General features: G+C 40.3%; 1 protein-coding gene across 1 annotated transcript in view; it reads left to right on the forward strand.

The window, feature by feature from the left end:
* The first annotated feature begins 714 nt into the window (after positions 1 to 714).
* The window catches only part of pcsk5a (proprotein convertase subtilisin/kexin type 5a), a 35,590-nt gene continuing 21,024 nt past the window's right edge, over positions 715 to 15,280 (forward strand). Inside the window, exons 1-15 of the mRNA XM_030742719.1 lie at positions 715 to 864; positions 2,198 to 2,302; positions 4,429 to 4,596; positions 4,756 to 4,899; positions 5,186 to 5,250; positions 5,496 to 5,584; positions 5,699 to 5,871; positions 6,044 to 6,250; positions 9,429 to 9,529; positions 9,630 to 9,733; positions 10,152 to 10,272; positions 10,515 to 10,703; positions 14,529 to 14,665; positions 14,797 to 14,919; positions 15,135 to 15,237. Coding sequence (XP_030598579.1) covers positions 715 to 864; positions 2,198 to 2,302; positions 4,429 to 4,596; positions 4,756 to 4,899; positions 5,186 to 5,250; positions 5,496 to 5,584; positions 5,699 to 5,871; positions 6,044 to 6,250; positions 9,429 to 9,529; positions 9,630 to 9,733; positions 10,152 to 10,272; positions 10,515 to 10,703; positions 14,529 to 14,665; positions 14,797 to 14,919; positions 15,135 to 15,237 — 1,979 coding nt within the window. The remainder of the gene's footprint in view (positions 865 to 2,197; positions 2,303 to 4,428; positions 4,597 to 4,755; positions 4,900 to 5,185; positions 5,251 to 5,495; positions 5,585 to 5,698; positions 5,872 to 6,043; positions 6,251 to 9,428; positions 9,530 to 9,629; positions 9,734 to 10,151; positions 10,273 to 10,514; positions 10,704 to 14,528; positions 14,666 to 14,796; positions 14,920 to 15,134; positions 15,238 to 15,280) is intronic.

A 15,280-nucleotide genomic window follows, 5' to 3' on the forward strand; every position in this document is an offset into this window, starting at 1 on the left:
AGTTGGCTTCATTTTTCACCTGTTTTTTTGTCTGTTTTAATTTCACGTTTTTGTTGACTGCATTAGTTAATTAATTCCTGCACTTCTCTGTTATTACATGAAAAGCTAAATACAGCATTTTAGTTAAAGTAAAAGTAGTTATTTCCTCTAATAGCTGTGATGATGATGCTTGTAAATATGTGGTGCATCTATTTTTGACATTCAAGTCAACACGTCTATGACCTAAGTAGGAAAAAATAATAGGATATCAACAAAAACGTTTAATTGTTGATATTAATATGCAACCTGTTTATATACAGCAGCACCGCTCTGTAACCTTTTTCCTATAATATTCATTTGATGTCTGGTGCTATCAATACACCCCTTTAAATATAAGAAGCTCGCGTGTTTACGTCATTTACAAAGAAAAATAGGACCTATTTAAATAAAGTTCAACCGCGGACTAACAGATCGGATCCCTATAAGGGCAGACTGTAGTTGATCCTCGGCCTCCATATTGAAGTAATTTGATAGACGCACGTTGTCAGTGAAGGAGTCAAGTCTTGACAAGTTCAGCCTGCATCCTTCCTTCCTTTTCTGCAGAGCATCGGGTGCAACCTGCGTCTTTGAGACAGCGGATTTCCCGCAATGAGAAGCATCGGCAGCAGAACAGAGTGCAGGGACAGCTCGTGAAACACCTGGGCACGGGCTGATTACGCAGAGAAATAAGCAGTAATGATGCGTTTTATCGCTCTGTGGATGGGAACTCTCCTCCAGCTTTGTCATGCAACGATTTACACAAACGACTGGGCGATAAAAATAAGAGGGGACCTTGAGTCTGTGAACAGGATAGCAGAGAAATATGGATTTACTAATATGGGCCAGGTGAGTGTCCTCAAACATCAAGAGTAGCTTATTTATCCAAATACCAGACTTGCAATTGAACAATGTCACATACTGGAAACTGGCACCTGGGGAGGTAGCACGAACAGTTTTACTAATAATTTTCAGAGATGCAATAAATATCATTGGGTCTGTAATTCATGGTCAGCCATCTAGCAGGCAGAAACAAGAGTGATGAATTATATCTGTTCAAGATTTAAAAGCAACAAATTAGCAGATAAATCCATTAATAAATTATGACCACCAGCATGTTTTTTGACAGGAATTTGACCTCTGTGTTTAGCCCAAAAATGAGCAGTGAACACACACACACACACACACACACACACACACACACACTTGGAGCGATGAGCAAATATGCACTTAAACAGAAACACACTAGAGGCAGTGCCCGCATTTTTCTGCCAGTGCAGGGAACTAAACCAACAAACCATAATCCAAAGTTGCTTCTCTATACGCCAGTGCACTCACTGATTATGATTAAAAGACAACAGACACTAATTAGTAACACTTATAATTAAGAGGCTGCTGCCAAATATTGAATCACGTTTCCCAGAACTGACCTGGATTTTTGTTGTGTCCAGGAAATATGCTGCTCAGCAAACACTTGTTGGTTTAAGGACATCAAACTGCCTAATCTTTATTACTCTGCACTGTTAGAAACTAACAGTCTTGAAGAAACAAGATGCTGTAGTTTATTACAGCAAAAAAGTACAGAATAATCAAATCAATTAATAAAGAAATGCTGAGTAATTAAACACTGGCACATTAGGTGCAGGGATAGATGCTATAATCAAATATGTAGGTCCTGGGTCCGCATCAGGTAATATGAACCAGAGAGACCTATTCAAACTGAAAAGACTGCTATATACAAACTTCACAGTGCTGAGGTCAAAAATCAAAAAGTACATTTAACAGCAGCTGACATTAAATTATTAAGGGCATAATTTATTGTTGTCTTGCAACGTTGTGACCAGTGACACTTTTTTATTACCCAGCTTTACTCACTGATCTCCACATGTATTTAAAAAAAAAATATCAGCTGACATAATGGCATTATAGAATGCACACAGTCACCTGGTGTGTTCAGCTACACAAAGTACACACATGAGCAGCAGTGTGGCTGAAGTCTTTTGGCTCAGGTTGCCCTCGCCTGAAAAACTATCACAGGTATAAGGTAGCCGCCTTAATAAAAGACTCCACGAGCAGTTTCATAATTTAACAGCTGCTCTGTAGAGTAACAGAGCAAAATGAGCAGCACTGCCCCCACCTAAAAAACAAATTCATTTTGAGGATTTGATGTGTGTTTCGCCAGATCGGAGACCTGAAGAGGTATTACAGTTTTCGCCACTACGAGACAGCGAATCAGTCCAGGGTGGGCAACAAAGAAGTGACTGATCGTGTCGCCAAGGAGACCAAGGTATAGTAATGGGATATGAGCAGGACTAGGAGACTCCTGGATTATTAATCAGCAGCACTGTGTCCCCCTCCCTACGCTGCACTGATACACATAAGGACACATTTTCATGTTCTGGTCCCTCCCCTCACATTACAGCTTTATGTGCACACTAAAAATCGTTGCACTTTATTCAGGGTTGCATCAAATTCTTATACTTGTGGCCATAATTAGTATCAATAAGTTAGTTTATTTATCTTGGGCATGTAGTGTAATGAGACAGGTTTCAACAACGCCCACGGTTAGTGAGTGATTGTGTGATTTAAACCAAAGCTAACTGTGTAGAGCCTATTGACTGTATATTAAAGATGGATGTTGCCACTGTGATGCAGCCCATTACCAAGTCAAGTGCCCTAGCGAAGCTTCGAGCTGAGTATTTTTGGAATGGCAAAGGAAGGGTCTGAGGGAGTGCTCACTTATACTTTATCAACTTGACATTCTTAAAAAAAGACCCAGAAGTAGACCCTTCTTTCTCATCTATTTTGACTCTAGTGGCGATTGTGGTTTACAAGTGAGCATTATTTTATATTCAGTGAAACTTGAAAGTAAAAATCAAGACCATAAATTCAACAGGAAAGTGTTAAGCACAACGGAGCCATAGGATGGTTTTTCTATTAACTTTTATGCAGTTGGACAATTTTTTCTCTGCAAACAGAGGAGTCTCCCTCTGCTGGCCATCAAAGGGAAGGCAAGTTTAAGCCTTTATCGGGTGAAGAACTGTAACTAAACATAACAGTGAAAAAAAAAAAGTCGCAAAAGTAAAAAATAAAGTCTTGTAACTTCATCCAGCACTACCACTAAAATTGTGAATTTCCAAAAATTTCCATTTTGGCATTATCCCTCACTCTTTAGACCCTGAGTCTGCATGTACGGTAGAGCCATGCTTGCAGTTTTACTAAACACAATATGTTTTTTTTCAGCTGAATGCTAAAATCAGTGCACTAACAAAAGTACAATGCCAGCTCTAAAATGCAGCTGTTCAGGAGTTTTAACATTGGTCATGTTTACTATTGCAGATAAGCATATTAGAAATGTAATTAGTTTTGCAGGAATAGAAACGATTAAAAACTTGATGGGGAAGTGCATTTTTACCTCGACCGCCGATAGTTGGGGGGAGGTTATGCTTTAGGTCGCGTTGGTTTGTCTGTCCGTTAGCAGGATCACTCCGAAAACTGTGAACAGATTTTGATGAAACTTTCTGGAGTTGGTGGGAGTGGTACAAGGAACAATTGTTTACATTTTGGTGGTGATCCACATCACGATCTGGATCCAGGATTTTGTAAAATGATTCTTTACCATTGTAAGATATTCAGATATTTGCATCTAACCTTATGAGGATTAGTCAGAATCCTCTAAAAGGAATAAGGGTGGGACATAAGCCATAAATTCTGTTATATAGCAAAGTTTGTTTATGATCAAAGGAGGATTCCAGATCTAATGATCCAGAATGATGAAAACTATAGGGTCAAAAAATAATGAATTCCTGTAGAGTAAGAAATAAAGCCGGTGACATGCAACTAACACCAAAATATAGCTGAACCTGATGGATTATGACGACACTGGGTGGTATCTATTACAGCGTAGTATCGGCACATAGTAAATTGGGGTGGGCAAGGTATGCGCTCTACTGAGTGCCCTTCTAGTTTAATAAATAATCCTGGATGTGCACCAAACTTCAGCCTGTCAACAACTGAGTTAAAACAAATATTAACCTCATAGTGGCACCAGTGGGAAACTAATGGTGTTATATGAACAGTCCTCACAATGATCAGCATGTGAGAACTGCGGTAAGCTCATTGACACCCACATGTTGCAGCAATTTGGGATGGCAATTTTTTCTATGAATGAAGAGGGTGCAGGTCAGAAGCTTGCACTGATTAAATTCCTGCCCTTTGTATACATCAAAAATCTGTGAAAAGTCAGAGTATCAACCAGAGGTACAGTGTCAGGGCTCCTCCTCTTGAGACCATAACTGTTTTCCCAATCGCAGTAAATGCAGTAACTGCCAGAATATTTCAAAATGGCACAAACATTCCAGTGGCATGTCTATAAAAGCAGACGTCAACCTTCGTGCAAATGTTCCTTTTAAGGTGGAGTGGCTCCAGCAGCAGGTGGTCCAGAGAAGAGCAAAGAGGAGCTCCAGAGCCAGTCGCGTCTATCCCATCAACATGAGGAGCAAACACCTCCCTGCTACCCACCATCAGTCCAGCAGCCAGACACACTTCAGTGACCCAGTGTGGAACCACCTGTGGTACATTGTGAGTCAGATTGTTTTTTTTTTTTCTTTGCCATGCTCAAGTCTGAAACACAGACACACAAACCCAGACAGACTGACAGACAGACAGAGCCTAAAATAGACCCACATTTATTCTTCACTCCTGAGGGCTAAGCTGAATGTCCCACTATTTCCTCTGCAGCATTGCAGTGATGACTCCAAAGGTTGCCAGTCTCATATGAACATTGCAGCGGCCTGGAGGAGAGGGTACACTGGGAAGGGTGTGGTGGTGTCTGTCCTAGATGATGGCATTGAGAGAGAGCATCCGGATTTGAAGCCAAATTATGTAAGTGCCCTGGGACGGGACTCTCTGCTTGGGAAGGGGACATTAATCATAAGCAGTTTGGCAGAGCTCTTAGTGTAAGAGCTGAGACAGATATCGCAGGCAGGGCTTTTGGGCCAAAGGTTTGGAAAGGCCAGCTAAGAGTATTGGAATGGACATTAAACGTCTGATCCACTTAACTGTTGAGTGGGTTGGTGAATAATGCTCTTTGTGATTTGTCTGATGAAATAGAGTCAGATAGCTGCTGGCATCGTGTTATGTGCTGCTACTTAGTATCTATCTGATTTAGGATCCTCTTGCCAGCTTTGATGTGAATGGACAAGACCAAGATCCTTCTAACAATGCTGCTAACTAGTGAGTACTTCTTATCTCGAGAATTTTCTTTGCACCTGCTTTGCAGCTTCCCCACCATAATCCAGACTTTAATTAATGCATGCTTTTCCTTTCCATTTTTCAGTAATTACATGCATGTATGGATATGCAAAGTCCCCAGTCTAAATTCTGCCTTCACATAGCTTGATGTAACAGAAATAGCCCATCTTCTCCTCATGCATATGCATTCAAACTCATGTTCTGATGTTCTCCTCCTTTCTCCAAAGCCATGGGACTCAGTGCGCAGGGGTGGTTGCTGCAGTTCCAAATAACTCTCAGTGCACAGTTGGAGTTTCTTTCCATGCACGCATAGGCGGTGAGTCCATATGATGGCATGAAACTGGCGTGCTGAAGGACTTCTTGAAAGACAAAGTTTTGTAGAGAGGGGATTCAAACTTCATCCTCACTTTGCTGCGCCCTCTTCCCTTAGGCATCCGAATGCTGGCTGGAGATGTAACAGACATCGTGGAGGCCCGGTCGCTGAGCTTCAGACCAGAGTATATTGATATTTATTTAGCTGGCTGGGGCCCAGAAGATGACGGGGCCACTTTGGAGGGACCTGGACCTCTGACCCGTCTTATTTTAGAGAACAGCATTCAAACAGTGAGAAAAGTGTGATGAAGAAAGAAAGCATCTGCTTGGCCGTGCCTGTTTATGTCTGTGTCTTACCTGCGGCTGTATGTTTACTTCAAGGGCTGTTCTTTTTCTTAGTATCAATATGTAAATATCATAAATAAATTAATCACCTCTGTCTGCCCTACCCAATTAATCTCAGGGGCGGCATGGGAGGGGCTCTATCTTTGTTTGGCCATCAGGAAATGGAGGGCAAAGAGGTGACTACTGCTCCTGCGATGGCTACAGCAACAGTATCTACACTATCTCTATCAGCAGCAGCACTCAATATGGAAGCCAGCCAGATTACCTGGAGCCGTGCCCCTCCACACTGGCAACAGCGTACGGTGGTGGGGAGAGAGAGGAGATGGTGAGTGTTGCTACCGGAGAACTTAATTAAGATGTGTATGATTCACAAAATAGCGCTTTCCCTTCTCCATAGTGAGCATCCGCACTCTACTGCAATCAATCTATTGATGGTAGCTTTACCCAAATGTTACAAAAAACATTTTCTCCCCTCAAGCCAAAATGACTTTGTAAAAACACTCATTTATATTCTTAGCACAACCAGAGGTTGCTGAATCTAGAAAATATTTGATTAAAAAAAAATCAAATCTTGCCAAAAAAAAAAATCAGGCTTGTCACATGCTTGGAAAGGAATTCAAAACAAATGTGACCTATTTTGAAGGGCAGAAGTTCTGTTCACTTGCATTTATTAGTTGGATGATGGAAAACAAACTTTCACCCCATGTTGTGCCATTTGCACTGTGGAATCTCATAATAATTTCTTATAATAAGGTGATGCCAATCAAATGCACTTGATTAATTGATCAGCACCTCTATAAAAGCAGACGTTTTGGCAGTTTGCTGCTCTGGACTGTGTTTTAGCGCATCGCTCAGGAGGAACAGTATCAACAATCTTAGAGAAGCAATGGTTGCTGCCCGTCAATCTGGAAAGGGTTTTCAGGCCATTTCCAAACAATTTGAAGTCCATCATTCCACAGTGAGGAAAGACTAGTCACAAGTGGAAAGCATAGAAGACAGCTGCCAATCTGCAGAGGCGTGGACATCCCAGCATGTGATGCTCGGAGAAGAGCTACATCTACTCAACTGCATGTTAAATGTTAAAGTTCATGTTAAAGTAGAAAAAGACAGAACTTGTTCTGAAGTGTTACCAGGAGAAAAACGCTTTTCTCTAAAAAGAACATGGCAGCACAGCTTAGAGTTGTAAAGTTGCATTTCAATAAACCCCAAGAAGCTGTTGCTGAATTCCCCCACAACAATGTGAGAGACTGGCAAAGCCTCTCAGACATCTATAGCAGCAGTAACCTGATAACTTAAAGGTGGATCCACAAGCTATTAAACGATGAGATGTACTTAGTTTTTCCACAGACAAGCAGGAAAACAGGAAAAATGATAGTCTACTATTTGTATCAAATTAAATTATTCCTAAAAGCAAACATTTTTAAACTGAGAGAAAGAAATAAAGGAGCAATTTCACTGGCTTGTGTTGGCCAAACTGACATTGCACCTCCTGAACACAGATTATGAGACATTTGTTGTGTTATGACATTAATGTTTGCATTGCATTTATGACTCAGAGGGCATGAAGTTATTTAGATAATAAAATTATATTAACTCCAAATTTGAAAGACATGTTTACACTATATTTTAACGATGACACTGGATGTCTGGAAGTCTGCAGTTGGATTTAACACTCACCGGCATCTCGCCAGCTGCTCAAAGCCAGAAAATACACATTTGGGAAATTAAGCAGAGGCTTTGGGCAGCAGTGTTAGGGGGCAAGCATGCAGTGGCTGTTGAGTGTGATAGTCTGAGACACCTGTCAATCAACTAAATATACCCAGGACGGAGGCTCTATGAACTTTTATCTTGGTAGAACAAAACTGAACTTGTGAAGTCACAGGAGGGAGCAGCTCGCTCAAACCTGCAGCCTCCTGTGGAAAGATGATTTTGTGTTTTCATGTTCATTTCAGGAGAATTAGGATATTTTTAGAGCCTTAACTTTCATTAATTAAAAGCCATTACATGAACTGTGATGTGCACCATCAGAACTCAGTCAGCAGTATAATATGAACATGAGCTAGAATGGCCAAAGGAAAGATTCTTCATGTTGGATGAAATATGTTGAATGCAAAGATTTCACTCCTTTTCACTCGCATTGATATTTTTCTCTCTTTTTTTTTTTTTAATGGCACACCACCAAGGACAAAAAATAATAATTATAGTGAAAAATGAAAGCCATTTGGAAAACATACAGATTCCACATATGGAGGTAACAATAAAAAGGAAATCCAGCAGGGATTACAATGGAATGAAACTGGAGTGAAATCACTATTGTGTAGAAAATACCAAATACTTTTTCATATCATGTGATTTTCAGACATTGTGGGTAAACAGAGTTGGGCAGCTGATTAGAGTAAATTAACTGAGAGCTGCTTCTCTGGCCTCAGGCTGACATGTTTTCCATTTTTGTTTTCTCAACTGACGCACAAAACATCCAAAAAAAAAAACACCCTAATTATTTATCCCAGGTTTGCCAGTATTTCTTTGCTATAAAACCCAATACCCTGATTTATTTTTGTCACTTATTTCTGTCACTTTGGCAGGTGTTAAATTGCTGCATTTGTCTTTGTGTTTGTCTGTACAAACCTAAAAATTAAGGTAATTTATGACAAATGTCTACCTAATTGGTCTTTGGAGACAGGTGTGTGTGTGTGTGTGTGTGTGTGTGTGTGTGTGTGTGTGTGTGTGTGTGTGTGTGTGTGTGTGTGTGTGTGTGTGTGTGTGTGTGTGTGTGTGTGTGTAATTTCCTGGTTTAACAGGACTGTACATAGTGGAAAACATGCATACCATGGGATGTGTGCATCCCATGGTATGCATGTTTTCCACTATGTACATGCATACCATGGGATGTGTGCAGTTTCTCCTTAAAGATTTTGAGAAACTGCAGGGCAAAAGAAGAAGCAGCAGACCTATAAAAAAAAAAAAAACAGTATCTAAATGTCTTGTCTTTAAGAACTAGGAATAAAAATTCAGCACAAACCTGATAAGGCCAGAAAGGCCAGATTCATCTCTCAGGGACCTGAGAGATGCATCTGGCCTAAAGGTGGTCACACCAAATACTGGCTTTCAAGCTTGTTAGAACTGTAATAAATCACAGCACCTATTTCCCATTTTTCCAGTTCAATATAAAGAAATGAGAGGTGACTCAAGACTTTTGCACAATAACTTTATAGTTTTCTGCTAAATAATATGGTTATGGATATGTTTACATAACAAACAGGAGTCAAAATTATTGGGAACAGGAAAACCTAATTAAAGAAATCTGAGTGTCTAACTGATTCTCTCTCTCTTCTAGAAAATTAGCTAAGAAACATTTCATGGCCTAAGTAACCAGACAGGATCTAATTTTATAGCAAACTTGATACCTGAATCCAAAATCTTGATCATTTTTATGCAAAATTATCTTAGTTCATTCAGTGCGTGAATATTAAAAAATAGACTAAGTCTGGTTTCCTTGACAGGTGACCTTGGGTCCACAGCAGAGCTGTGGCAGGGCTCAGTCGGGAACTTCCATCTCCTCCTCTATAGCTGCCGGTGTCATTGCTCTCACCTTGGAAGCCAAGTAAGCAACAGTAACAACATCCACACATGCAGGTCACGTTAAAATCAATTTGTGCAATCGGGTGATGAGAGCATGCCGTTTCCTTCTCCTGAATGTCCAGTCCCTTGCTAACCTGGAGGGATTTGCAGCACATTATTGTCCAAACATCAAAAGCTCATCATCTTAATGCTCCTGACTGGCGTGTAAATGGAGCCGGATACAAAGGTACTCCCATCGGATCTCCAGATTGTTTATTTTAATATTTGCCAGCAGTTTAGAGGAAAAAAAAATCCTTTGATATTTTCTCCTAAACTTATAATAAAGTCACGGGTAACAATAAGTTAAGCATAAGCATATTTTGGTAAATGTTCTCTCAGCTCTTTTTTTTTGGAGGGGGGGGGGGGGGGCTATAAAGCAGTGAGCATACAGACTAATGAGATACTGTGAGCAGAAGAGCGATAAACGCCTACAAAGTCTCAGGAGTGAGTGAAGTCATTTATAAGCTACAGTGCCTTCTCTATGCCCCAGCTAATGTAAAGTGTGTGTGTGTGTGTGTGTGTGTGTGTGTGTGTGTGTGTGTGTGTGTGTGTGTGTGTGTGTGTGTGTGTGTGTGTGTGTGTGTGTGTGTGTGTGTGTGTGTTAGTGAGCCACCTGTATGGCTTTGGCCTGCTAGATGCTGAGAGCATGGTGAAGGAGGCAGAGCACTGGAAACAAGTTCCCTCACAGCATGAATGTGTGGAGGAGGCTGCCATCCAGCTGAGCAGGTATCAGAGATCTCTGCTTCGACTCAGGGCTTCCCTTGATTCCTCCCCTTTCATCGCACGTTATCTATTTCTGTCTCTGTTCTCACATGGATTTCTCTCACATTGATTTGCGCACACTTTAATGAGTGTCATTTTCTTAACTGCGGCTCTCCTTGTAACTTTCTCCTGTGCGTCTTGTTTTCCGCCTCTTTTCTTATCTTCCGCTGCTCCCCGTGTCTCTTTATTCTCTTCTCTCATGACAGACTTATTCATCCGGGCTCGGTGCTAATGTCTGTGCATGAGACTTCAGGCTGCTCTAGCAAGGCCCTGCAGCACGTTGCTTATGTGGAGCACGTCGTGGTCCGTGTTACCATAACTCACAGTCGTCGCGGTGATCTCTCCATCACCCTCACATCACCTTCAGGCACCACGTCGCAGCTGCTGGCAAACAGGTAACTGACTGCAGTGGTTTCTGTGGATAGTAACTGATGAACATCAAATCCTTCAAAGCCAAATCCTTCAGTTTGGCACATGGTTAAATTAGGGGAGTAAAATACATTCTGGAAATTACTCATGTAGTGCTTCAGGAAGAGTTTCTGGCAAAAAGTCTTACAGGATAACACTGTTATTTAAAACACATCAGTAAAAAAGTATCGACTTCACCTTCACCTTTCCCCAGAGACTATTTAAAGCTGCTATAATCAATATTTTATTAGTCACTTCACTGTAACCACACTCTCTGGATCGTTTTAGTGTCTTTGAGCACATCGTTTTGGTTTCTGCTTTCAACTTTTGTGTTTTGGTTTACTCTTCCTGCTCTCACCAGCAAAGTTACAAGTAGGAGTGGGCTGTTGTTTTCAGTGAAAAGGTTAAAAGAATAAAAAAAAAAAAAAACCTCAAGTACACTGCCTGTGAAGCACCAAACAACAGACAGTTCGTGACTGGATGTAAGGAGACTGGAGTATTTAGCAGCTAGAGAGATTACTCATGCAGTGGCCAGATTATTTACTAAACAGTTAAAAAAAAAATACAATTAAAAGGATGATTTGGAAAGCCCATAGCTCTGCCATAATTTGTATTTTTATGATGCATTTGCCTTGTGTTTTCTAAAGGTAAAAAGTAGGATGGCATCAATGTATTGGCTGATAATGACCAATCAGCAAATAAGATGGTATTTAATGAGTGCAGTGGAGGATTTTTATGTTTGGCTGACAGAGAATAGCATAAATAACAACACAAACAAAATAAATATCACATTGTGTCCTGAAACACTGATCAGTGCATCCCTAATGATAATTCTATTTTATGTTTATGTTTAAAGTTGCCATAGGTAGTATTGATATACTGGACTGCACTGTACAGCAAAATGTTGTCAGTATTTACTTTACTCCAATAAAGGGGGAAAATACCAAGTAGATCCATTTAAAGTGTCTTTATCAACCAGTTAGTCTTGAGTTACATCACATTACTTTACAGGATTCTTATTATTACTATTATTATCAATATTATTATTATTATTATTAGTTGTAGTAGTTGTGATAGGCTCCAGTCCCTTTGTGACCCTGAATTGGATGTTGTAGTAGTTAGTTGACATGTGAGAAACATTTTATCACATATTTTAAACAATTGGACATATCATAACATATTTGTCTTACAAATGTAAAATCAAGACTGGGTGGAGACACAAATCCAAGCTAGTGTGCTTGTAGCTTTAGTAGTAATCACTACTATCGTTCCCAAGCACAGATAAATGGGAGGGTCGCCACAGGAGGGGCATCCCTTGTGCTTTGGAAAATATGGGCACAGCCAAAAGCAGCTTTTATTTTAAATAATTGGACAAGTATTTGACCTTTGATCCCAGAAAGATCCAAAATCTTATATTATGTGGAAAAATAAGCACACCTTTGGCATTAGAGGCTTTATAGTTGTTCACAGGTCTTTGAAATTGGCTCGCTTAAATTTTTTCACCACCCTTTCATACAGTATTCCTTTAGTTGGAAAATATTTGAAGGTCTTCTTAACTTTCCTGTTTCAAATCCCCCTCCAACAGCGTTTCAGTGTGATTCCTGATATGATGTGATGCATTATTCATTATTTCAACACCAAACCATGTTGCTCACGTATGAACTTCTTCTCCTGAAATGCTGCCTTCTGTGTGCATCAAGCACATGTACTGTTAGTGTGACCAAACACAAGCATGTGATCCCAGAAAGCTTGGGCTTTCCTTCTGTGTTTATTTAAAAAGCTAAGCTTTTAAATCAATGCCTCTTACAGATGGTTTTCCTCACAACTGAATTATTTATTTACAATAATTGGAGAACTACTTGAATCCCTTGCCAGGCTCACTGACATCCACAACTTTTTTCTCCAAGTGTTAAAGAACTGTTTTAGAGCTTGGCACAACACCACATACTTCAGTAACAAAGATAACACCAGCCCATAGATATCCATTAAGCCTTTCTGAAGAAGTCTCTAAAGCAGATGCAAAAGAAGTAATTAATACAGTCTTTAATACAATCCCATTTCCAAGAAATTTGAGACATTGTGTAAAATGTAAATGCAATAATTTACAGATCTTAAAAGTTTTTATTCACAATAGAACATAGAGAACAGATATTTTACTATTTAGTGAATAATATTAGCTCATTTTGAAAATGATGGCAGTAACATGTCTTAAAAAGTTGGTACGTTGGGAACAAAAGGCTGGAAAAGTAAAGCGGTACTAAAACAGAACAGCTGGGGGAACATTTTGCAACTAATTAGGTTTATTGGCAACAGATCAGTAACCTGATTGGGTATAAAAAAAGAGCATCTTAGAGTTTCTCAGAAATAAAGATGAGCAGAGATTCACTAATCTTCAAAAACCCGTGTCTACAAATTGTGGAACAATTTTAGAATAATGCTGCTAGATGTAAAATTGCAAAGACTTTGAATATCATCAAAAGTTTCAGAGAATCTGGAGAAGACCAAAAATCAATGAGGACTGTGGTATGATTCTGTCACTGCATGGGTTCAGCAACACTTCCAGAAATCACTGTCTGTGAACAGAGTTTGAGGTGCCACCCGCAGATGCAGGTTAAAGAAGAAGCCGTATGTGAACGCGATCCAGAAGCTCTGCCTGTCTTCTCTGAGCCAAAGCTCATTTAAAATGGACTGAGGCAAAGTGGAAAACTGTTCTGTGGTCACATGAATTGAAATTTGAAATTTCTGGAAAATATGAACATGGCATCCTCTAGACTAAAGGGGAGAGAGACCATCCGGCTTGTTATCAGCACTCAGTTCAAAGCCTGCGTCTCTGATGGTATGAGGGTACATTAGTACCTGTGTAATTGGCAGGTTGCACATCTGGAAAGATACGATCAATACTAAAAGGTATTTACTAGTTTTAGAGCATAGTTTTAAAATATATGCTCCCATCCAGATGATGTCTTTTCAGGCAAGGCCTTGAAACACTCACACAGTGAGAGACAGAGAGAGAGAGAAATAAGAAATAGAAAAGTTAGATTACAGGTCAGCGCAGGAGGAAAGAACAGACTGTGACAATGTCAGGTGAAGAAGAGGCAGACGCTGATAATTACCATCTAATCTGATTTTCCACTTTATTTTTTCAAATTATAAAAATTATGAGAAAAGATAGACTGCATCTTTCTTCTGTCTAAATAAGTCAGATTTGTATCTAGAAGCTCTTTCATAGATGAGTGGGTGTTTAAATTTTAGAACACTTGTTTGCTTGTATGAATCATTTTAAAAAGCACTATGTCCAGTTGCAGTTTTAAAGCATTTGTAAACCATGAATGAGAACAGAACAGCTTACAAACAAAGAGCTTTCTCGCATACCCCGGTATCAGAAGAGATGGGGCTAAGTAAAGTGGCTGTGGCTCAGGCGATAGAGCAGGTCATCTACTAACTGGAAGGTTAGGGGTTCGATCCCTGGCTGCTCCAGTCTGTGTGCCAAAGCATCCTTGAACCCCAAGTTGCTCCCGATGTATTAATTGGAGTATGAATGTTAGATAGGAAGCAATTAGATGTAGAAAAAAAGTGCTTGTGTGAGTAAAGCTCTTTGAGTGCTCGAGCAGAAAAGCGATATGTAAGAACTAGTCCATTTAAAGTTTGCCCTCCTGAAGCAGCTCATGTTTCTCATCTTTGATTCAGATAAAGCTGAAAAAAATTAGAGCCATTTTGCTAAATAGGTCCCTTAAATCATCACATAATGAGTCATAGTTATAGTAGTAGAAGAAGTAGCAGCATGAACATGATTATGTAATGTTTTCGTTTAGGCCTCTTGACAACTCCACCGAGGGATTTCAGAACTGGGAATTCATGACAGCTCACTGCTGGGGGGAGCAGGCAGCAGGGGAATGGACTTTGAAAATCCAGGATACTCCCTCTCAGAAGAGAGACAGCTCTAAACTAGGTCTGTTCTTCCTCTTTGTAACGTCTCAATATTATGAAAGATACACTGAACTTCAGCTCGCTGCAGCTAAAATACAGTGCAGGGCCTTGTGGGACAAAGCTTCTTATCTTTTTTCTCTGCTGTTTCACAAGGGGTGCTGGAGAAGTGGTCCCTGGTGATTTATGGCACAGCAGAGCAGCCGTATCCTGCGCATCGTGAGCGAGCCAGATCAGCCGAGATTCCGACGGATAGTGATCTCAGTGAAGAATACAGCGGTGAGTCATACACCCTGCATCTTGATAGCATTAAGCTTTCCCTTGTTCTATCGCCGGCCTCTCAGTCAGCAGCTTAATGAACTGGAATTCAGATTTACAGTGTATGCCTAATGTGGTAGGCTCTTACATATTTATGGAATAAAATCAGCAGTCTGAATAACTCCTCTGTTGTTGACGTGATGCTGCTGTGACTTTGCGAGTGTTCACCCTTGCAGGACCCTGCGACCCAGAATGCAGTGACGATGGTTGTGAGGGGCCAGGCCCGCAGCAGTGTGTCACATGCTTGCACTTTTTTATCAAGTTCAAGAACAACACAAGGTTAGCATGATTACACAGGGCAGAGTTGTCAGCAGATCCACAG

Source organism: Archocentrus centrarchus, chromosome 12 (assembly GCF_007364275.1).
Source record: "Archocentrus centrarchus isolate MPI-CPG fArcCen1 chromosome 12, fArcCen1, whole genome shotgun sequence".
Classification (NCBI taxonomy): Eukaryota; Metazoa; Chordata; class Actinopteri; order Cichliformes; family Cichlidae; genus Archocentrus; species Archocentrus centrarchus.